The sequence below is a fragment of the Tympanuchus pallidicinctus genome, unplaced genomic scaffold (genome assembly GCF_026119805.1).
Source record: "Tympanuchus pallidicinctus isolate F22 unplaced genomic scaffold, pur_lepc_1.0 scaffold16, whole genome shotgun sequence".
Taxonomy (NCBI): domain Eukaryota; kingdom Metazoa; phylum Chordata; class Aves; order Galliformes; family Phasianidae; genus Tympanuchus; species Tympanuchus pallidicinctus.
This window is the reverse complement of record NW_026294679.1, coordinates 29,301,408-29,326,432: the sequence shown is the minus strand read 5'-3', so window position 1 is coordinate 29,326,432 and position 25,025 is coordinate 29,301,408. Positions and strand designations below refer to the sequence as shown.

General features: G+C 37.9%; 1 protein-coding gene and 1 long non-coding RNA gene across 12 annotated transcripts in view; one reads left to right on the top strand and one right to left on the bottom strand.

Annotated features, from left to right (window-relative positions):
- Positions 1 to 5: 5 nt before the first annotated feature.
- LOC128078134 (uncharacterized) overlaps positions 6 to 25,025 on the top strand; it is a 57,746-nt gene continuing 32,726 nt past the window's right edge. The window contains exons 1-2 of the long non-coding RNA XR_008205312.1: positions 6 to 6,207; positions 24,015 to 24,198. This is a non-coding gene — a long non-coding RNA (uncharacterized LOC128078134). The remainder of the gene's footprint in view (positions 6,208 to 24,014; positions 24,199 to 25,025) is intronic.
- LDB3 (LIM domain binding 3) overlaps positions 9,470 to 25,025 on the bottom strand; it is a 119,821-nt gene continuing 104,265 nt past the window's right edge. For all 11 annotated transcript variants that reach the window (XM_052678063.1, XM_052678062.1, XM_052678064.1 and 8 more), the window contains 5 exons: positions 21,094 to 21,394; positions 19,706 to 19,886; positions 17,143 to 17,263; positions 15,742 to 15,857; positions 9,470 to 14,072 (listed from right to left, as the gene is read on the bottom strand). In XM_052678063.1, coding sequence (XP_052534023.1) covers positions 13,983 to 14,072; positions 15,742 to 15,857; positions 17,143 to 17,263; positions 19,706 to 19,886; positions 21,094 to 21,394 — 809 coding nt within the window. In that variant the 3' untranslated portion in view covers positions 9,470 to 13,982. The remainder of the gene's footprint in view (positions 14,073 to 15,741; positions 15,858 to 17,142; positions 17,264 to 19,705; positions 19,887 to 21,093; positions 21,395 to 25,025) is intronic.

Below are 25,025 nucleotides of genomic sequence, written 5' to 3'. Positions count from 1 at the left end.
CCGACTGCCGCCGTTGAGAGGCGCGAGGCCGCCCCTCAGAGCCCTCCCGCTTCCACCGCCATTCCGTCGACGCGCTGGCGGTGTGCCGCGGGAAAAAGTTGGCCGCTTCTCCTCCCCCGCTGCTCCCGTCACGGGCGGTAGTATGGGCCGCAGCAAGCCGCCACCTGAGGCTCCGCGAAAGGACCGTCGAGAAGAGCTTTCCCAGTGAAATAGGCGCCGCAGCTCCTGTAGGAGGCGCCAGAGAGGCGCGAGGGCGCGGCGGAGCTGCAAGGGGCAGCGCGGCCGGGAGCGCTGTGGAGGTGAGGTGAGGGGTGACGGTGGAAGCTGCCTGTGGAAAAGTGAGGGCCTCACACCGGTCCTTGAGCTCTGTGGAAGAATAGTTCTGAAATGCTTGACATCCCAGTGCCTTATGAGTGATGAGAGTTGCAACGAACGGAATTGTTCGTTTGCTTTTTTCCATTTCCTTTTTAAATAAACAAAGCTGGCTAGTTAGATTGGAATACATCATAACTTCTGCAACGAGCTTCTCTGCTCACTGATAAGATTGCTAAAGGCCATGATTTGCATTGCATTTCCAAGCTCCTCGTCATTAGGACACATTACCAAAGTAACAATTTGTCTGTCTGTCTCCCAACAGCAGTGCAGAAGGAGCTTTAGTAGCACTGTGCCATGGGATGAGCAGCCAGACCTTTCACTCAGCAGAGTGGCAGCAACTCTAATGTTGATGTGGTCCCATTACACAGCTCTGCACCAGGAACTTTGTACACAGGGCCAATCATGACCACACAAACCTGCTCGCTTTCCCTTTGCTATTGACCAAGACACCCCTTAGGCCATCTGCATGCCCAGATAAGCTGTTTTTAGAGAGTAACCAATTGGGAAGCAATCTCACTTAACCACATGCATGTATGATGTGAGAAACCCTGCTTTGCTCGTTGTGCTGACCTCTCCACAGTCCAGCTCCATTTTTGTCTGCTAGTGTCATATAGAGTTTATGTTGTCCCATTTGTGTGTAAGATGAGCACAGTGGCTAAGTAATGTAGTTCACATGTGTTGTACACGTGCATTGTTAGGCAACTGCTTAGCTTGCATTCTATCCCATATAGTGAAACAAAAGAGGAAGTACATTCAAACCTATCTGCTTTGCGGACTCCTTTAAAACGCAGGCAATTAAAGGCACACCTACTAAGTGTAGGTGGCCAGATACTACAGAGAAAGGCATTAAGAAATGTAGGACTTGCATTACTAGACTTGTAGAAAATTTTTTTCCGATGAGCCAGAAAAAAAATGTCAGTGTCCAAGACAAAGACAGCCAAGAAAGACAAAATCACAGTGCTCATGCCAAGCAATACAGAACTTGTATGCTTATGTTTATAATTTCAAAGGAAAATATGAGTCTGCTGTTCCTCCACTCTGTCTACTATCAGATTGTAGCAGCAGAATAGACACTCAATATGGAAGAAGAATGCAACATGCATGTGTGTGCTCCCAAGCAGAACCAAAGCTGTTAGAGCTAGCATCTCTCTTGGTAATGATCTGTGTGGTAATACAGTCCTGCATTTTTCAGATGTTGGATAGTGATTTAAACCCATCGTGCCTGAATTCAGCAAAAGCTATTAGCCTTGATTTGTTTTTGAGCTCACTTATGAAATAGATAAACTGTTTTCATTGAATTTCTTGTAAGTAATCATGGAAACTGCTCTCTTAGCTGGTATTTTTTTAAGGAGTTGGGCACTGAATATATCTCAGGCAATAGTCCTGTCACATCAGAAATTATGTTGCTGAGGATTTGGTTTGCTCTACCCTGCCAATGTACCTATTCATGGCATAAATAAGGAGCATCAGGCTGTGTAAATACTAGTCTTAATCACAAAATAAATTCAGTAAAAATAAACTTTAGTAATTTCAGTTTAAATAATAAAATAAAAATAAAATAAATTTTAAAAAAATTTAGTAATATCAGACCTGCAAAAGACAGCTTAATCTTGATCTAAAATGATGAATCATAACAACCTCGAAAGGTATTTGCATCACAGTATTGTTCTGGTTGTCTGATGAAACATCACATGGAAATACTGTATTTATGTTTATTTTTCTAAACATACAGTATGCACCGTATGGTTTCAATTTCATGAGGTATAAACTTTTTTTGAGACACGGGTTAACAACGAAAGTATGAAAACTATATGATTAGACTAAAACTCCTTGTTTACATTCATACAGCAGTCTGCCTGTGAGAAGCAGTTTGTTGACCAATGCTAACGTGTGAGATAATGCAGTATGATGGAAGCATTTTCTTGATGTGCTGCCTTAAGAACCCAGTTGTATTTCCCTTAATGAAAGTAACTGTGGAAGCTTAACCTCAGAAAGAATCGAACCCGTTTTGTTTTGACTTGCCTTGTTTACCTTGCAGGAAAGGCAGAGATACCTGTTTAAATCAAAGATGAACACTTCAGGTGATAGGCACTCAGAAAGAGGCAGTGTTCCCGTGAGCTAGTTATCAGTAACAGACATCTCACCTGGTCAGGATTTAGCAATCTGCAAAAGCTTGGACATGTCAGGTTTTAGTAACATGAGGTATTTATCCTGGTAGTACAGCAACACTCAGAGACACTGTAGTCTGAATTTGAAAATAAACATACGTTAATTCTCCACTTGACCAGGATGGGGTGTAGAAGCCTAACATAAAATACAGAAAGAGCAGTTCAAGACTGTCGTGATGAAGAGAGCTGTATTAAAAAAAATATTAAATCATGAATCGGGTAGTCTTGCAGCTGCTTTCTTTTGTCATTTCCAGTCCAGGAATTTCTTTCCAGTTCTTGGAATCACTGGGGAACTGTGAATCTTAAACTTATGTTTAGGAGAGGTATGCATAGGTAGAAGGTCATCCATCTGATAGGACTTAATCTTTGTGTGATTCCTCTTCCCTTCAGTCTCTGAAATCCATACGTATAAAATCTGTGATCCAAATATGTTTTTAAAAGCCGATGAGCTCTTCACTGTTACTGTTACCAAAGTGAATATTTCACACTACGCGTTAAACAAACGTTACCCTTTAGTTGGGGATGCATTCCTTTCATTTTATTTACATGAATTCTTGTCTTTTTTCTTCAGAATTACTGTACTTGAAAACACATTCTTTTGATTATAAATTCATTGGAACTGTCTGTTAGTTAGAAATGATACCGATCTTATTAACTGTTTTAAACATAATCTTAGTTAATTCAATTAGGGTAGAATCAAATCTGTGAGGGAAGGTATTTTTTTCCTTTTTTTTCCTTTTTTTTTCTTTTTTAAAGATCTACAAATGAAGCACTGGTAGTAAAAAGGCAAAGGTATTTTTCATTTTTTCAGTGTTGCAAGCCTCAGCCAACCTTCAGTCCAAAAAGCATGATGTGGAACTGAGTGCAGTGCAGGACTGCAGAGCACCATGGAGAGACTCCAGAGAACAGCAGCTCAATGTGCAGAACACAGGCAGAAGGAAACAGGAAACCATTTCTGCAGCTGCAGCACTTGTTGTATTCTGGTATTATTTCTGCAGTCCAGCTTCTTTAGCCTCGTGCTAGTGAACAGAGAGGAAGGAGGATACAAAAGCTATCTATACCTGTGATATGACTCAGGCAGCTGCTGCAGGAGCTGAACAGATTCCTAAATAAGACATGCAGTAGGGACCACAACTCTGTCTTGCCAAGGGCTGTAGGAATGGGGGAACTATGCCTGACTTCACAAGAGCTTTAGGAAACATTTTGCCCGTCAAGAATCAAATTTCCTATTGCGTTTTCTGCTTGCTCTTTCTTTGTTGTTTGTTTTTTCTTTCTATGCCTTGCTGAGCTTTTTACAGTCTTATTTCTAATAGACTCCTATGTACAAAAAGCACTGTTTTCACCAGATCATAAACTCTGAGAGAATTTTCCTTATAAATACAGGAAATATTTCAAATATATATGTATGTATATTAAAGCCAATGTAGGGTAGCAAGAACATAAAAAGTCTTACAGAAAAAGAGTACTTGTAGGCTCAGCAGGAGCTTCACCTGGGCACTTTGTTCACATCAGTTTGCTGGAGACTTAGTAATATGATTTCCCTAGATGCATGCAAATAAAATCTATGAAGTCTTCATTTGCTCTAACAAGATTAAGTATTTAGGGTTAGACTCTACTGCTGTTTTAAAATTGATAGTTTGAATTAACTATGAATTAATTCTGCTCTGCCCAATGATCTATAAGGAAGTTTTAATTATCCGCTTCACTCTTAGAAGATTTGTAATACACTAACATATATTTCTGTTCCTCCACTTTTTATTACAAGTGAGATTTATTAATTCCTTTTACAAGCTTGAGTAATTCTTAGATCCCAAACCACACTGTCTTAACTTTTCTTCCTCTTGATGTGGAGGCTTCATCGCTTCCAACCTTTTTAACAAATAATTCTCTTCTTGACAACTGACTGTCCTTTTCAGCAACAGAAACTGAATGCTGAAATAGGAAATGTTTTCCAGTCTGCTGTTAAACAAAGAGAACTCTTCATAATACAGAGGAAGAAAAAATCTGTCGATATGTGTAATAGCCTTATTCTCAAGAGGAGTGGATTCAGGGAGCTTTGTTGCTGGCAGCTCTGGTGGGCACTGTCAAGATTTATAAAGAGGGACATTTACAAGACGGAAGATGCAGTGTTCTTCCAAGGTTGTTAGAACAAAATAGATCTGAATCTCATACAAAACAAATGAACCGAATAATTTTAATTAATCAAATCCTATTTTTGTTCCTCAGTGTAATAATATCTTTAACCATGAATGCATTGCTGTTAGATAAGAAATGCAGCAAAACATTCACCTCTTTTTTCATTCTCTAGTGCAAACAATATAACATAGGTCTACTGAATCTAAAAGAAAAAGGATATGCTCCTATTTCAGTCACAGCAGTTAACCCACATGTTTGAAAATGTGTAATGAAGGGCATAGTAAGAAATCTTTTCTCCCTGTGTCTTAAAGTTACTTGCATATGTACTGGAACTTGAATAAACTCAAAAAACACATGCAGCTGAAGCAAATCCTGATATTATATAATCTAATCTATAATAATCTATAAATTCCCCTGCTTCCAAAGAGAAATGGCCTTCGCCTGCAAATCTCTGGATTTGGCAGCTATGCCTAATTCAGTTTCAACTCCCACTGACATCAGCAAAAATTACCTGATTAGGGATGCAGGATCAGCTCTAAGATAGTAGCATATTAAAATGCCATTATAAATTCAAAAGCTGCTACCCAAAGTATAAAGTATTCAAAGCAGTTGAACGGTTCTCAGTGCACATATTCAAAATGCTGAACAATAGCAGCTATTGCATGTGTGACCATCAGGAAACACAGCTGTGCTTCTTTGTGTTACAATTAATTACTTCCGTTGTATATAAAATTGAAAGTATTGGTACTCCGGGGCGGAAGAAGGATATCCTGATACACTGCTCCTATTTCCTTAGGAAGAACTATGACTGAACCTTTCACCATTAATAAAGTTACAATGACTTTTCCTGTGATGAATAAAGGAAGGGTAAATTTTGTGGTTAATCTAATGCTAATGGAACTTTCTCTCCGCATTTTCACACTCCTGCATTTATATCTCATTTTACTGTTTTCACATGCCGTCTTTGATAACAGTTGCTCACTTCTAAGTAGTTGAACTTAATAATGCAAAGTCTAAAATAAATATTTGGCTTAAGGATTGTTCTTTTTTTTTTTTTTTTTTTTTTTTTTTTCAAATGACATTAGATCAGAGGAAAGCAGAAGACTTCACTTATAGGCTTCTGAGCAAAAGCTTCTTACCTCAGGTATTTGTGGCTTCTCTGACGCTGGCACACAGCAATGTAATTTTTATCTTTTTGCACCAGTACAGTTCCCTAAGCTGGAGGGGGATGAGGAGTCTTAGCCAGAGTTTGGGAGGATTAGTAACATCCCAGCATTTTATTATGTTTTTTTTTTTTTGGTTTTTTTTTTTTGCATTTTTATGTCAAAAAGTGCGTAGGAGCAAAAATCTGTTTGAAGTTGGACTAAATAGTGCAAATCTGGACTGTGAGTGTGCATACTGCCCCCAGACTTTGATATCCACTTTTGAATAACAATGACCCTTTCTTTTGAAGGAGCTTCTGAACAAACAGCTTCTGAGACTGTTCAGGAAATCCGTCCATCTCAAGTCTCCATCAGCGAACAGCCAGGTAAGTCTAGAAAAGGTGGGAAATGTGCTTTGTATTCGCTGTGAAGAATTTAATCTTTCTGGATGTTCCTCCTAACCTTAATCTCTGTGTTGTGTGCACAAGTGTAATTACAACAGAAACTCTTTCAAATCCATAAGATGTGTAACAAAAAGCTGAGTAAGTGACATGGGGAGTAAGTGACAAGCAGAGTCCTTCAACATGAGCACTAATAAGTTCTGCAAATTTGAATTCAGGCTAGTGGGGTCACAGTGGAGTGACTAAGAAAAGGAAGTCACAAAAGCTGCCATTCCAAAAACTGGTGTACATAGTACAGATGGCAGAAAATCATAATCCGTATAAATTACAGCTCTGTTCTGCTTTTCTTGCTGCAGCAGCTGGCGCTGGGAATACAGTCTCAAAGGCTAACTGTGCTCTGTCAGTATTCCAGAAGAGTTTAGATTCATGTATGCAACGTTTGATGTGATAGCTTATACCTGAACCTCTCTGACAACGGTTACCACACTTCTTGCAAGGACTTTTAGCCCAGAAGTTCGTGTAGTGCAGCAAAGACCTTGCTTAATATATATCCAGTAGAACAGAAACTTTCAACAAGTACTGTATATATTGTGCATTCACAAGAAATCTCAGCAAATCTGTTATTTCCAGGATGCAATAGGCTGAGTACACCCACACTAGCTTCAAAGCACATTTTGCTTACTACCCCACAATATTACACAGCTTATAAGCATGTGTAACAGCAACTCAGTTCAGCTTCCCCACATGCAGAAAGCATAGGCAAATTTATGACGCCTTCCGAATCAGCACAGGGAGAAATATCCACAAAGAAAATAGGTTATGGAAGATGCAGGCCTACCAGTGGCATTTGGTAGCACAGAACAGTGATTGGGAAATAATATGCTTGGTCTTTGTTTATAATGCAGAAACAAAGTTTTTGTTGTCTGAAGTGTTGGGGGTTTTTTTGTATGAAGCTGAATGTTTGAAAATACACCCTTTTTTGTGTTCCCACATCTCCCATATTATGACAAATATGGAGAAGCTCTCTTGTAAATCACAAATACCTGATAACAGAAACGAAGTCTCTGAGTACACTCAGTTCAATGCTTATTAACGCTACCTTAATGGCCTCAAATTGTGCCAGGGGAGGTTTAGGTTGGATATCAGGAAAAACTTCTTTACAGAACGGGTTGTTAAGCACTGGAATAGGCTTAGCAGGGAGGTGGATGTGGTGCTCAGGGCCATCATTTAGTGGGGAGTTGTTAGAGTTAGAGTAGAGTGGTTAGGTTGTGATTGGACTTGGTGATCTTAAAGATCTTTTCCAACCTGAGCGATTCTATGATTCTGTGATTCTACTGTAAATGGACTATGACTCCAAGAATTTAGACTGAAGTACCACGGATATAAAATGCATCCAGTTCAAGGGAATCAGAGCTCAATTCTGAGTAGTTTCCTGTTCAAATCCATGCATGTGTTCCATACATGCATTCATCATGATTAACGTTTCTTTAAACCAAGCTAAACCTTGGTCCCAACGTCATCATTGCAGTCTATGTATTATTATATCTTAAAATTAATAAATCCTGTAAGTAATTATTTCTTCTCAAATGAGAGCCTCTGAGATTATGAATATAAATATTAAGCTTCCTAAAAATCCAGAGCGTCTGCTATAACTCACTGTAAGAATAAAACATTCCAGAAGAACAGCAAGGTCCTTAGCTTTCTGGTAGCGACATGTATTCATTACACAGATATTGAAAGGACTTTATTCAACTGTAAAAAAATCACAAACTCACCAAGACCTGAGGTCTGTTTCATTAATGCTGCACATGGTAAAACTAAGCAGAAGCAAAATTTCCTTAACATCTTTGTCATTAAGGAAAGTAATCTTAATTCTGAAGTAATAATTAATCTTCTGCTATAAAATATTTTATACATTCCATTTTATGCATATTTATTATTTGCTCACAGCTAAAATGTGTAAACTTTTAAAGGAAGAAACAAGTTTTGTTCAAAAGGTTATTTTTGATGAAAAAAAAAAAAAAGGTTATTCTTTTTACACAAAAAAGTCTTGTAAATTAGCCTGACAGTGCTTGTTAATACAACACACATTTGTTACTATTTTGATAAAATCTTCCTAAGAAGAAACTGTATTTTTAACGACTTTTTATATGCATGCAGCACAAAATCTGTGCTTGAATATGATCTGAATCTCATCCGTAACTCCGCAATTTGGCTGAGAGAACAAAGCATTTCTTTGTGTATTCAATAATGGCTTCAGCAATCTTATTCACACATTCCTTTCTTTTTTAATCAACAGAAACTGGCAGAATTTAAGATTCACAATTAGGGAAAAAAGCAATGCCTAGGTCAATAGTCTTGAAATCGCCATTTTCTTCTGAGCAAATAATAATCTCTCTTCTATTAAGAACCTCTTAACACAACACTTGTCAAGCTGTTTTGCACCATGTGTTCCCTAATGAACTTTGCTCTGTTCACTTTTTGCACCCTATTAACTGGCAGAGTGTTATACCTCTAGTGCTTCCCCTCAGTACCGCTCAGCTCTCCAGGGATCATGGTACAACTGTCTAGTGCAAAGTTTAAAGGTCAGCACAGGCAATCTGGAAAAAGAGCAATTCAAAATTAACAGCAATCTGTGTACATTCTGTTCATTCTTCTGAATTGTTTTTCCTTATGCACACTGTAAACAAATTAGGGCTGTAAAATAAAACCAAAGTTCACAAATTTGCAATTCCTGGTACTGTACTTTGTAATGCCATCTAAAGCCAAGTTTGTCCATTTATTATCTAAATTCTTAATTATGTCTCATGTAATTAGTTGTATCTTTAAAAATACTACATGCCTGAGGGGTGTGGATTAGGAATGCACAAAATGGCTGTTTTAATAAGTCACGCTGTGTATGAGATACCCTTTCATTTGGAAGGACTTACTTGGCACTAGAGTTCAATGAGAACATTTAAAACACTTTGTATACTATTTAAAGTCATTTCTGCTAAGAAATGGAAAAACATCCACCAGAAATCACGCAATCTAACTTCGTTCTCAGATTCATCTGTGTAACTGAAGACAGAATTTACCCATTCCTTGTAAACTTGCTATAAACAGCATTTGTTGACACGATAAGGTCTCTGAGTATACAAGTCTTGTTAAGTTACAACATGTACTGTTAGTACACTACATCTTTTAAGCATATGAATGTTTGTTTAAAATAGCACAATTTAGCTAATAAGACTGATACACAGTAAGGTTGAAACCAATGCTTCTAATTTTATTTTCAGGTTTGAAGTAGAGAATACAAGCTTGTGTATGCTGTCAGCTGTTCATGTGCCATATTAACAAATATGTCCAAACTGTAAAGCTTTAAATGTATTTGTACATTCATTTTATTACTAGACTGTTTTATCCATGTTGGCACAGGTAATCCATGCAAAGTACAATTACTCACACCTCATAAACCATGCTGCATTCTGACCTGAACTAACAAAGAACTTCAGAAAAATATGTATCTAAAAGCAAGGGCACTTGTGGTATCAAGTCAACATGTAATTATATTATAAAACCTAGGCTTCTATGATCACTGCAGACAAGAAATCACTCAGTTTCAAATTCTGATGTTTGTAAATACTAAACAATATCTGCTACCTGGAGACAAGTATTACAAATAAACATTAGCATTCCCAGCACTAGACACCGATGAGTGTGTTCAGTGCTGGCTGTTCACATTATTAAACATAAGTATGTCTTTAAGAAAACATTTCACCCAAAGTACTGACCACTGAAGGACCAAAGTAAAATATTTTCCCTTGTTTAAAATTGCAATATGTGAATCCAGTACATTACAAATTAACTTAGAAAAAATAAGTCAGATGAGTGGTTTTCTTTTCAGATAATAAAAGCAAGGCCTTCTTTGGTAATCTTTACTCTCTTATGCAAAAAGAGCGGAAAAAGAGAAAAAGCATTAAGGTCATTTTTGAAGCCATTGACTGAAAAGATGCTGAACACCGTATTAGACAAAATACCGGTATTCTTATTTGGTCATTCAGAGGTACAGGATCTTTGTTTTGTCACGTAAAGTCCCATGTTAATTAATATAAATATTTAGAGGAACTTATGACTTATCCCAGGCATCTGTTATAAGACAGAAAACATAAACAAGTGCACATTATTCATCCTGCAAACACTATTTTTGTATAGCATTTATGTTCAGTGATAGTTGAAGGGCCCTGTTCTGAATTATATAAGTATGCATCCTTTCCTCCATATCACAAAGGTGACATATAGCAGAAGAGTATCAGCGTTATGTGGGATTCTATCCCTGTGAAAGTTAAAATTCTACATTACTATTCACAAATTTCTGGTTCAGATATGTGCAAAAATTATGTAAGGGCAGGTAAGTGGATTCCCTATTTTTGGACCATATTATGAAGCAGCACAAGTCAAAACAGGAAATTTATTACATGATAATCCTCAGGGTATCTCTGTTTTTCACTCAGAGATATCACTGTACCTCATAAACTGATATGTAAACTAGTTTTAATCTCACTTGCTCAGACACCAGCTGGAGTCAGGGCATGTGTTACAGTGCAGATTACCTGTCCAAGGAAATTTTCAGGACCCCTTCAAGTTAGTACAGCTCCCACTGAAATCTCTGCTGCTGCATTTTCACAGTTGCCACTGCACAAGCTAGCTCAGCTATACCTAACATATGTTGCATTCACCCTTTTGCAGTGTTGACTTCTACTAGGTAGGATCCTGGATCTTCCTTGCTCACTCATTCTGTATACATTCATACTCTATATTGGGACTGTTGTCAGCTCTTTGTACCCCAATTTCCTGTGCCAAGCCTTTTCCTTGACCATAGCAAGTCATGCTGGCTATTCTCTGCTTCCCCCCTCTGCCTCAATGAAAGTATCTAATATATCAACTTAGTGCAACTGGCCTTACCTAGCTCCTCTCTCTCCTCCAGCCCCAGCTTCCCCTGCCTCCCCAGTGCTTCACCCTTCTACACAATACCAGAGGCCCTCAAGCCCCCCATATTCTGGCTGCTGCAGGTGCTCTGCCCTCTTTGATCCAAACCTCTCTTCCCCTGCTCACACCGAGACCCCTAATGGAAGTCTTTCCACATCCCATACTTGTCCACCTGAGCTTCTGATGGGAAGTCCTGTGCAACTTCATCTGGCAATCTTGGGGTCCCTTGTGAATATGGAGAAGAAAGAAGCAGCTCCAGCCTGGCTGCCTACCACATTCTCTGCACAGACTGTACACCCCTGGTTAGCTGCAGCCAATCATCTCTGACCATCTCCTAAAATGCTGTATTCTTCATAGTACCAGCAAAGAGGGAGCTCTTAGGGACAGAGAAGGTGGAGAGGGAGACACACATAAATACATAGATTAGATCATGACATTCTACTGTGGTGTTATATGCTCTAGCAGTCTGTGTTGTGCCAAGGAGTCAGACTCCCTGTTTTGAGAGTTTGATGTTGACAGTAAGGGACTAGTCCCAGTCAGTGGGTAACACAGAAGTCTGCCCAAGGAGCATCTTCAATGCATTCAAAAATTAAAAGGAAGTATAGAATTGTCTCACTCTTATAAAAAGGTATTTAATGAATCAAATATGAGTAAAAATGTATTTAACTTCCATGATTATAGTTTATTCCTCTGGAGAACATTATGAGCCAAATACCTGGGCTTTGTAGTTAATGGAACCACGTTTACATCAGCCCAGCACTGACTGAAAACAGAAAATTTGTTTCCTATAGGAAAAAAAAAAAAAAAAAGCTTTGTATATAATGAAGTAGTGTTATAGAATAATGAATGCATTCAAAATCTGACCCTGTAAGCACTCAGATCAGATCCCTGCTAAGATCAGTGAGAACTAAGATACCTGCTGAATAAACAGAGGTCATACATGTCTGAACTGCCACAGGCAGTTATGATTGTTATTTTCTTCCAAGATGTGGACTGCCTGCAGCTAATTTAACTCACATATTAACCCCCCTTTTCTTTTATTTCCTCCTCCCCGCATTTCTCCCCACAGCTTTGGATAGCTTTTCATCACTAAAAAGACACACCTATGTTCTTAGAATTGGCATTACCTATAGGAGGGAAAAGACAGACAATGCCAAGTCATTCCCGGCTACTCAAAACACAAGGTACAGTAGTGTGCAGATAGCACCAGAATGTGGCCCACAGAACTCATTCTCACTCTCAGAAATACGAATTAAAAACTGTCAGTACTGCAAGCTATCAATACACAATCATAATTTTCATTTAAGCAAATTAATAAAACTTGAATATTGATTAGGCTTTCCATTATAACTCCATTTTCTATTCAACAGAACTGCTGCCTCCAATACAAATAGATATTTAAAATTAGGAATTCAAAATCACTGCTAGTACTACAAGTATTGCTTTCAAAAAAAATCAAACCAACCAAACAAAAAGAACAGTTTTATAAATGTTTGAGCAACTTTGAAGTTTTTTATAAAATATTTAAAAATAGGACTAAGATGAAGTGTCAAAGCTACTGTCTTACAATGGCAAATGCTACGATGTAGAATGTGTTCTATTTAAACTGAGGAAAACAATAAAAAGCATCTGTCTGTGGTGTTATGCTGCCCAATGAATTTTTATCAACATTCATTTACATTGATAAAACATTGATTGATTACATTCCACAGGAGAAGTAAAGGTGCCTTTTTTGTATGTACGTGGGATAGATTTGGCAACTTTTTCAAGCTATCTCCCACTTTCCAGCTGTACTAGATAGAAATGTGTCTTCGCTGTTAATCAGTGTTAAAGATCCAGAAATGGGTTCCTACCTCCCGCTTTATATCAGTGGACATTATAAACCAAAGTAATGTTCAGGTTTGGTTTTTTTTTTTTCCCACAAGAGGAAAGGCAAACTGTTTTTGAATCAATAGCCACAGTTCCTTTCCAGCCAGCCTGATTCCATTCAATTTAAGAGCAGGCTGGACAAAGCCAGTTAGCCTTTTCCATTAAGATTTGAAAGTGAGGTATCTACTGCTCACATATAAGGTAAGTGCACTAGCAAGGTTGACCCAACCTTTCCTCAATCTTATTGAGTGTGGAAGGAGTTAATTCCATTTCCACTTCATTCTCAAACTAAGCTACTCATTGTCTCTTAGGCTTCAGAGTTAGGTATGGATTCAAGGCAAACTTCTTATTTGGAAAGAATCTAAAATACTTGATGCTATGAGGTAGCACCACAACATAAAGGAATAGCACACACTTTTCATAGAGGAAACCCTAACCTATTTATTTCCCTTTGAAAGCTGTGCCCTTTGGTTCTACTGATTATTGTCCGTATAGCACTTACTCATTCTTTTTATGAAAGAAAATGAGCTATTACAAGAGATGAGTTATTACAATTACAATAACAGGACTTTTCCTGTTATTCTTAAACACTAGTGTGTGGTCTGAGCAGTAAAACTGCTGTGGGTAGTTCATTTTAAACTGTATTTATGTATTACATTTCAAATCACAGGTTTTAATCAGTATTTCTTCAAACTGCTGCACTAATAATCTGTTCTTAAATGGAGTATTTAATTTGGTTTTGATTGTTCATTTTATATGAACCATGCAAAAGCATGTTCTGCTCCTAAGAAACAAGTTAAAATGAAATTTTAGAAATATCAACTTTATAGCTTCTACCAAGACAAATGCTAGCCATGGTTATCAACTTTATAATTGCTCATTTAGTCATCAGTTTCCCCAGCATTACTGCTTTCCAGCTCTTTTTAAACATTGATGGCATGGGCATGCTTCTTGCACAATGGCTTATCCTTCTTGGAGTAGAATGGTTGACCTTCCAAATTCACATGGCATACCTAGAATTAGAGAGAGACAGAGGGAGAGAGAGAGAGAGTTAGTTTAGGTCTTGGTTTGGTTAGTGGCACACTCAAACACACACAGGTGGCTCAGACTTCAAGACCCAGATTCCGATCCTTGCAATGCATGATTTTATATCGGCATGGTCCCAAGTGTACCTCCTGCCGTGGCACCACCAGATACTCATTCCTCTTGTTACTTGGGTGTTTTTGTGATCAAGGAATGACTCAATCAGACAGCTGGTATCATTGAAATTGTAGATTGTTCTTCAACGAATTAAGTTCACTGCCTGGCTTCGTAAGTGCCAGCGTTGACATAGCAAAGTGTGTGAAAATGCACAGCTGAGGGCAAGGTAGCCTAGATTTAGATTAGCTTTATCTCTCCTGGAATTGTGCTGATATCCACACTGGGCAGCACAACAACATGTGAGGTCAGAGTTAGCTAAACCTCTTAAGGAAGTCAGTGCATTAGAATCTAGTAAATGTTGTCCCTGCTTATGGCAGGCTTAAGACCAGCGAGAGATAACATCAGTGATGTGCCACTACATGGGGAAGGAAAAACCATGTGAATGGATACGAGGATAAGCACATCAGAAAAGATCTTGCATTTGACCTTTAGCTCACTGCTAAAAGGTGAAATTAGCTTCTACAAAAACAGCTTAGAGAAATACATTAACAAAAAGGATGTCACCTCTGCACAAAATTGAGTTGCTAATAAAATAAATACATAAGGATGCAGCTAGGTGAAAAAGCAAAAACAAGAACAGGAAGTATACAGAGAAAGTGTCTTTTATAAGTTACAAACAGCTGTTGGTTTGTGAAGGAGAATGGCTGCCTTAGTATTGCTTTCTGTGTTCAAATTTCAAAGATATTTCAGTTTGCATAGAAAAACACCTTTGTGGTACTCACTTCCAGATGCACTTAAAGGATCAGTAACCAGTTTAGCCTAATATATTTATAAATATTTCTATACTTTCTGTTATTCAACCTGAATATTAAAGTTCAACAAACCTTAGAAATTGTCACTTCTGGTGTGGCCAACATATAATTTTTTTTAGCTAATTAGAGGTTCTGTTACCTCATGAATAAGAGGTTGGGGAGCAGCACAACTGTATTGGAACCGTAATAAAAGTACTGCTTATCATGCACATTTAACTACTTTGTGTGTGTGCAGTGTAGGAATATGGCCACACTACAACTGATGAGTGTGACCAACCTCTCCATTAATTGCTATTCATTCTCTCTAAACAGATTCCTTTTTGCAAATTTCAATAAGAATTCTGAATGGACATGCAAACTGCACTGCTTTGTAACTAAGATTATGCCTATACTCTTCAATTGTATTGATTTATTTTAAATCCTAATTTATCTGGTAAATATTAAATTAATAGCAAATAGTGCTAGATATAAGTGTACATATAGACTCTCTAGAACTGTATGATTTATTAAAGAGCATTCGCTTGTGCTAGTTAAATTTATTAATTCTAATAAAAGTTTACAGAGGAGAAATGACTCTCATCCCTCTCCATCTGTAACTAAGAAATGAAATTCAATCCCTCTGCATCCTAAGACATATGTTAGTCGTTTCTGCTTCCAGGTCTTCTGGTGTTACTTAACAATTTATGATAAAAGCATAAAGAAATGAGATAGTATTTGGTATAGAACCTACAGCACAAATGAAGCAGGTATCATGCCAAGTATGTCCAAGGGCTTCAATGAATTTATCTCCAGCTTCAACAGGAAAATCACAGCCATGGCATTTTGTGCTGAACAAAGCAATGTAATCTAAAATAATAAAAAGCAAACTTAGAACAGACTCTTAGCATAATCACATTACACCCAAAAGAAATAGAAAGTTTCCAGAGGATAAATTTTTTTGATTACTTTTGCTCAGATTTTCTTACTCTATTCATTGAAACACTCCCATAACAGAATTTTCGAGCTGCATTTTTTCCCCCCATTATTTAAATACAAATTCAGTGCAATGCCCTGTGGCTGTACAGTACTACAAGTTGTCATCACAAGCACAGAATACGCACTAAAAAATTCATCACATTCAGAGTTATGTTTAGAAGCATTTGTTTAAGTTTCCATGAGTAGTTTTATTTAATGTTGAAATACTGTGGTTCTTCTGCATTAATAAAGAATATTATAGAAACCCCTTAATTGCTGCATAATACATCTCTGTTTGGAATATCAAGTCCAACTTGCAGATGACTTGAAAGAGACAAGCAGAATTTCAAGCTATATATGGAATTAATGAAAGTGATTAGAGGCTGTGGTGAAAACTGCAATTTTAAAGGATATCATATCAATCATGCTGTAGGATTTTCTAAGAGTTACAATGACAGGAAAATCTGATTTTTGCAACCATAATGAAGGCATTTCCAAAGAAAACTAAGCCAGAAGCACATTCACAGGACAAGGACGGGCTTACAGAGGGAATAGCAGTTTAACCTTTGCCTGCGTCCTGACCTTGTCAGGCCACTACATTTACCTCTTCTGTATTTTTGGAAATCCTGACTTTTTCCTTGCTAGTTGGCAAGAAGCAGCACTCAGAAAACAAAATCTGCACTACCATGTGTTGCACATCTGAGCAGAGCTATCTTTTCATATATTGATCCGTTTTAGGTTGGGGTAGAAGCATCAAACAACTTAGAGAGAATTTGGGCAGCAATCCACACATAATGTATAGAAGCACTGTCAGAAGAAGAGTTTCTCACCACAATAACAGGAAGATTTTTAGTGAGCAGAAGATACCAGGGAAGTTACGGGGACAGGAGCAAACGTGAAGGGAGAGAAATTAGAGCCAACTGTTATAATAGGTTAGGGAGATAAATGAAGTCAGGCAATCTGGTACATAGGGGCAAAAAGACCAGCTCTCTGCCAACCTATCATTAAGTAGAAAAAATTCTGAGAACAAAACATTTTTAGATGTGGACAGTGGAGGCAAAATACATTCTTGGTTGGGTAGCTGGTTTTATTTTGTCCAGCAACTGCTTTATTTTATGTTGCTTCCGTACAACATGAAGCACATGAATGCTAAGCAGAACCATCCAGCTTGCTGTACCTTTCTCACAGTAAGGTTCTCCATCTTCCATGTGAAAGAGACTATTCCCAAATGGCTTCTTACAAGCAGCACAAACAAAGCAACTCGTGTGCCAAGTCTGTCTTAGGGCATGCATCACTTCCTGTAAAATAAAGAAACAAAAATCTCCAGCAGAATAGCAGGCACCGCAACTACCTACTGAAGAAAAAATACAAGGCAGAGATGCTCAAAACTTTTCACTTTTGTTTCAGGCAGTTCCTTTCCTCAAAAGAGAGAAGTATAACAGAAACTAAACTCCACTGGAAAGACAGAAGTACAAGTACTGCAAAATTTCTAGAGCAAGGTATTTGCCAAAATGAAACAACGTAGTTCAGCCAGCTGTTTGTATCAACATGCCCAGTTGCTGTTGCAGAGGAGATTCTGCGCATAGATCTCGATTTTTTTTTCTCCTTTTTTTTTTGACATTATGAACTCTTCAACGCAAGTGTATGATTTGTTATTTAACGTTTGAAGAGCAATTTCACCTCTGAGACCAAGAAATGCACAAAGGGGATAAATGATTTAAGTCTGATGTTTTCAAAGCAACTTCGATGATGTACTCATTTCTTCTAGCTTCTCACCAGAACTCTTTACAAACGCGATTTTAAAAAAGTTACTGGATTATGACTTACATGATTAATCAAAATGAGTCTGTGCATCTGTTCCTAGGCCATGTGTTCATCACAAAAAAGCAAATTCTGCACATGTTCTTTACAGAAGAGAAGCTTGAAAGTGTACAGGTGGCATTTTTTAAACATGCTTGTGATGCATGCTTTGTATAATCACAAGCACTGTAAAGCACCTAAGTTTCTGGCACCAACTGAGCTGTCTTTAAACTCCCACCATTCTCAATTGTTTCTTCCTCTCCTACATAGTCACCTGTGTTCATGAACAAGTGTTTACAGGACAAGACCAAGGAACTGACCTTCCTTTGGCAGGCTACCTTAACCCTCAGCAGTACTTTAGTTGTGTGTATAGCCACATAACATCTTATCCAATGCCAAGAAATGGATGGCACAGGAAATAGGAATAGCCAGATTCTACCATGTTCTTTCTTCCATCCAGTATGGAGCAATCTCTATGCGTTCTTATCTTGTCATACGTAAGTTCTGCAAGTCCAAAAGCTGCCGCAGTGTCTCTAATGTATAGTTAAGTACCTACTAATTTGTCAGTCTTGTTTGTCAATGTTTGACAGTGTATCCCTGTCAAACTGTCAAAGGGCCAGATGCTTAACTAGAGTAATTTAGCTTTGTTAACTTCACTGAAATAGTGATTAAAGCAGCTGAGAATCTAGATTCTATTTTACATTGTTTCTGATTAAATACATAGGTTCTGATTATTTGAAACACTTATTTCTGTTGACTAAAATAAAAGACACTGAAATCTATTTCCAAGCTTTAAATCTAAATAGTCAAGTTTATGCTTTGCATATAGAAAATCACCACTGAGTTTCATTAACTTCTGCTACTGTTTGCAAAACAGTTATCACTGATAAATAGGCTTGGATCCGTTTATGAACCTCACTGAGCTAAGAAGCAAAGATAGAGAAATCTTATTAATATAAATAGAGGCAGCTGGCATCTTTGCTATTTTCCTGATGAAAATCCATAATGATGGACTGATCTGTGCCAACATTAATTAGGTAAGTCAGTACTCTGCTATAAAATTACTCCTACTGCTGCAGAGCCAGAGCTCCACCATAAGCATCTGATGCCACCACCTCTAATCAGCAATAGCAGAGTAAAGCATCTTCTCAGTCAGTGCCAACATTCAGACAGATGTCAAAAGATGACAGGTAAGCAGTCAAAACTGATGTGGTATTTCTTTCTTCCTCGGTAAGAGAATCATGGCATATATATAGCATATATACATACAGTATGTAATTGCATGCATCAATAAACTGCTAGAAGTATCTTACTGTATTCAAGCCTCATTACCATATGGTATGCGTAGAACATATTTGCTTGTATCTAAGCATCTATTTTAAAAAGTTAGCAGCTATTTTTGTCTCTCTTCAATTCAGATCATTTTATTTACCCTGTTTTGTTTGTTTGTTTTTAACAATAAGAAATCATCAGCATTCCTCTCAGCAGCTGTGCTGCTTAGCTGACAGTGAAGTGCAGTATGAGCATTTAGCCCATCTAAGATCAGTCTTCTCCATGGAACTTTAGATTAAGTCAAGCATTAAAACATTCCAGTTCAAGTCTCCATTGCACAAAGACAAGGAAAAGGTAGATAAGATAAACATCCTGTGTGTTGGATAGCAGTGAACTATCCAGAAAGTGTACTGTGTTTTACACCTGAGAGATGATAATTGGATTACTTATTCTATCTAGTTGGATAAAGTACAGGAATAGCCAAGATTTTGGTTACCTAGTGATTATTATAAAATAATGTGTTTCTCATTCCAAAATTATTTGTAGGCTAAGGAAGTATTATCAAAAAGGGAGAAAATAATAAAATCAATACAAGCACTGCTTGCAGTTTAAATTATTTCTAATTTCAGTGGGCCACATATAGTTGAAATAACGGTTCTCTTTCTTACCCCCATGATCTTAGTGTGGCATCTGGAGCAGGTCGGTGCAAAGAACTGCTCATAACAGCGCTCGCAGTATACGCTATTCTGCTCTTCCACAAAGCACATATCAGCCAAGGATGTCTTGCAGTAAGCACAGTTGAATTCTTCTGGGTGCCAAGAGCGACCCATGGCTACTAGGAAGGGACCCCTGTGAACAAAGATATTTTATACTGCAAAGATACTGAGAGACCCTGATTACAAACCCATTTTGCTAGATGCTGCATCCATGTATAACAAGCATTCTATTCAAATTATGAAGGTGCATATTAAAATAATATCCACAAACCTGACCAGAAAGTGTCTTTTTTAAGATTATTACTAAAACAGTTTGCCAACTGCTTAAAGTATTTAATTGTTTAGACACATACATTGTATTTACAAACAGCTGTCAGAAAAATCATCTATGGTTTTCATATCTGCATAGCTGTAAGTGATCTTTGTGACCAGCTGGAAAGACCAAAAAAGAAAAGACGAAGGTTTGTAAATCAGAAGATAAATCCACTATTTAAAATCACGAGAAAGCAGGCCAGTTTCCAAACCTACCCACATACACCCAATATCCTGCCTTATTTTCTTTTGAGAGACTGCTACGTGCTGCACGTTCTAGAAACGTTGGTATATCGGATGACAAGCTGCTGTTGGTTATATGGAAGACACAAATTTGTTTTGGTGATTTACTCTTGATTGTAATTACATGTAGCGATCGGAATTCAATTCTTTTATTACTGGAGTCTTTCTGTTTCAGAAAATATAAAGGGTGACGAGCAGTAGTTCCACTTCACCAAACTAGCTCCTTTTAGTGGATGAGACTGTCATTAAAGTGGATTACTTCAAGTTGGTTAGCAGTCCAGAGAGTTACACTGGGCGCCAATCCAGCAGAATGAACTGGGAAAGAAGGGAGAGGCATGCTATGAATCACTGATAATAGAGTGTGGGCATTATCTCTCCAGACACAAAAGCAACAATTACATCTGGCTGCTGTTCCAAGTGATGCCTTGTTCCTAGTCTACCATCCTCCTACTGGCCCCCAACATCGCAATGCAGTGGTGTATATACCTCCTTCAAGGGGTACTTTAGGGACCTTGTTTAAAAACTTGTTTAAAAAAACAGTAATTTGCCACAGCCTCCATGAAACAAACAACTAGCATGTATAACTTCACAGTGATAAAAAGTGAACTGCACCATAGCAAAATGAGCTCTGGAAATGTTAAATTAATGAAGCAGATAACAGACAACCCTGCTGAGTAATTTAACTGAGGCTTAGGCTCTGGTACTGTATATTAATGTATAAAAAACAGCCTCTCTGTTATATTGTCTTTTCTGCCTCATCCCTCTTCAAAACCTCATGACCTTACCGAATTATGCTGTTACAGTGCCCACAGAGAGGAGTTCGGTTGCTGGCTGGAAAACGCTCAGCCCTCTGAATTGTTCCTCGGGCTATTGCAGGAGCCAGGGGAGAAGCTGAAACTGGAGACGGGTATGCAGATTTAGAGGCAGGAGGTGGTACTGGAGCACCCCTCGGAAGGATGTTCTTCGTGACAGTGGTGGTGGTTTTTCCAGGTGCAAACTTCTGGGAAAATGACTCATCTGTTACCCAGGGAGGACGGCTTGCTGGCTCCGTGTTGGCAGGGGTGTAGGAATGAACTGGTGCAGGTGCTGTTTAAAGTATGCCAAAAGAAACCAAGAAGGATTTTTAGGTCTTTTCTTCCCATAGCAAAACAATAACCAAAGCTTCAGAGGACAATTTATTATGGCCTCTCTTATTATCATTCATTAATTCTGGACTAAAGCCAACGATTTCAGCACAATCGTTGGCTTTTAATCTACATGCATTACAGAAAACATTGCCTGCTGGCTTGTAAAGACTTTGCGGAGACCATTCTCAAAGATATCTCTTCATTTTTCCAGTAGAAATGGATATGACAGTTCTGTGATAATTTGAAACACTGCCACGTAATCTGTTTTAAGGCAGGTTATAAATAGAAAGGCCAGATTGTGTAATGAAGTTTTAGACAGAATTCCCCACAGTTTCAATACGGAGTTATGCTTGAATTTTCATTACATTCATTACAATGTAATGAATGTGCACAGTCAGTACTGTTTACCACTTGTAGAACGTTAGATTCGTAGGTTTCTGACAAAAAATAGACTCACACAGAGAACATAGAGCTAGAGAGCACTGTAAGCAACACTGAAGGAGCCAGTTCAGCTCACATGACCAGCAAAACAAAGCCAGCAGCACTCAGAGGAAGGCCAGACTTGCGGTTGTGACTGATCTTAAGTTCTGCTCTTGGCTCTGCCACAGACTTCCTGTATAAACTTTGAGCGAGTTGTAGTATCTCTGTGCCTCAGTTCCCATCTATAAAATAGAAGTGCTATACTTCCTTTCTCCCACCTTTGCAGTACCACATAAAATCATCTGCGCAGAGACTGTGCCTGTTTGTATGTATCAGGCTTTCATCTTGGGTGGAGCTTTATCGCATAAAAATAAGCAGAAGCTAGAGCCTGTTCATACTGAGATGTTTTCCCACTGCCTTGCTCTTTTCAAAATGCCAGATCTGGCACTGTGCAGGACTGCAGCTATTGCCTAAGAAACTACCTCACTTTGCCAAGAACGGGAGTACTAAAAGCAGCTTTTCTTTTGCAAAGAAAACAAGCGAGGGATTGTCAGCATGTGTGAAAAGGAGTAAAAGCTTGGAGAGTTGAAGTGTTCTGCCCAAACCAGAGAGCACAGATTTGGAACAGAAGCCAAGTCTTCTGTACTCAAAGCAAACACTCTGCATAGTAGATCACGGTGCCAAAAAAATGATGAGCAAATATACCATTTGTGGCTTTATAGGGCTTTCAGGTAGAAAGGTATTTCAAGCAAAGGAGAGGTTTAGAATACAAGACAAATATCTCAGGATAATAAAGTGGTGATAAGATTATATTTTACTTAACACTCCACTCCTCCCTTAGCTCACACTGCCACACAGAATAACATACATGGATTATTATCCTCAATGTGGGTGCGTAAATCGCATATGTATCAACCTACTCTGGTCAGCCAGCTTAATCATCTCTGATTCTATTTTTTATTGGGTTCAGAGTTTCTAACACATCTTCTTGATCAAACGTTTTTGTTCTTCAGCATCAAGTTTTCTCCTTCATAAAACTGAATCTCCCACCTTAGCTTGAGGCTTCTTTTTTTCTGCTGGGAATGGTAAACATCGTTTAAAGATTTCTGAACAGAGTTTGTATCCAATCCCTTTAAACCCCGGGGCTGTTGCTATTTATGTATTATGGTATTAGGGTAGGCAAAATTAGAAGGCAATATTTCATCTCTAATTGGTGAGTTCAAAAGGCTCCCACCTATGAGACTCTGTAATTAAATAAGGTGACTTTTAGCTCACTCAATTTTGTGGAAGGATTCTCCCTCCCCCACGGCCAGTTCTTGTTCATACAAAGTCAGGCAACGCATACCACAAAGGACCTGACAAAATGGTCAGATATTCAAACCCAGGGATCCAAAAGAAAACAATGAATACAGTTAATGTTTTTAGGATATATTTTTCTTAATGATTGTCTTTAGTAAATTAGGAGCTCTTTGTTTTCTGCTTTTTTTCCCCTTAATCTCATAATGTCATTGTTTTATTTTTCCTGTTTATTCTGATCAACATAGACAGCATATTATTTATCTGGGTTCAGAATAGTCTAGACTCCTTTGAAGGATTAACACTTGGGATGGGCCTTTTTTATTCTCTATACCTTCTTCTATTTCTCCTTTTTCTCCCTTTCTGGCAACTAAATCCTTCATTTTCGGTTGCTGAAAGAAGATGCCAAGGGAATTACTGCAAAATGACAAATACCAGGTGTTCACAACTGCTCTGATTTCTCCATAGTTAACTAACATTTCAGCCATTATCATTTAATTTTAAAAGCTGGATTTATTACTGTGTGAACAGGTTGGAATTACTGTAGGTTTAAAATGCCATCATTGCAATGCGTTACACCTGTTTCATAAACAATGAGATTTTAGTAATTGTTATTAAAAAGAAATTACTTTCTTACTATCTTACAGTTATATTCCCTGAACTTACATGAACAGCTCTTTTTTCTTAGCAAGTACAGCCATATGAATTTACCTTGCATGTTTATATATTTCAAAATCTTTCAAAATTTATACAGCAAATAAAAGGTGCTGTTTGCAGCACGTTGTATCAGCTAACCTTTACCTGTTCAGCAGTGAATACTTGAAATAATTCAGTAACTCAACCTCTATCACCTTGTTTCTCAGCCTTCAGATTCTCTTCTAGTAGGAGAGAAACAATGGGACTACTGTTATGTGAAGAGAATGGTAGGAGTAGAAGAGATTTCTTAACAACTGTAAGAACAAGCCAATTCCGTGCTTCTGAGGAATTTGGGATTCTCATCAGCTCTTCGTTTACTGCCAGTGGATATTCTTCCTCCAGAAAAAAAAGGTATGTTTTCAAAGATTCATGTAGTAATATATAGATTCATATAGTCTCAAAAGCTTAAGCCTTACAAACTAACCTGTGAAAACAATTTCTCTTTTTTTGTGTTTTGTTTTGTTAGTGGAATGCAAATTTTATTATTAGTTTTCCAGTAACAAATGCAGTTCATAATCACAAATGATTTGGCTGGTTCTACACATAGCGGCCATGTCCTTGAAGCCCCAAATATTTGCGTATACTGTTCAAATGCATAATAAAAGACAGACAAAGCAGATAATGCAACAGTCCTCTATAAGAAGACACTACCCTTATTCAGAAGTATTTAAAAAGAAATAAGAATATACATAACCTGCTATTCTAGTCTTGAATGTGTTAAGGCATTAGTGAAAAGTTTGTTGAGATCTGTGGGAATCTTTCTACTGATTTCTAAAAGAATGGATCAAGCCTTTACATTTGAGCCATTTTGCATATCTGAGTAGTCCCTTTTTGGACTTACAGATTTAAAAGGGAAGATCTCCTTTCTTGTTTTTAAGTATTGTGTTACTTTGTAGTATAAAGCTGGCATTTGGGTTGCTTGAAATAATGAAAGCACTATTGTAGTCTGGAAGTACAGGAAAGAGAGATGCAAGTATTTTCTGCCATCTAGTGGACCGTGTTTAGAAAATAAGTCTATGTGCCTCTTAAAAGCACCTGATGTAGTGTGTGAAACAGAAGTGGGTAAAAATCTCCGTGTAGGAACAACAGAAACAAAAATTTTTAGCAGCAGAAAAGTCCTAGCAGTTCTTTTCCTTCCTTTAAAGCATAGGCTTACTGATTTACTCACATCTGAGATA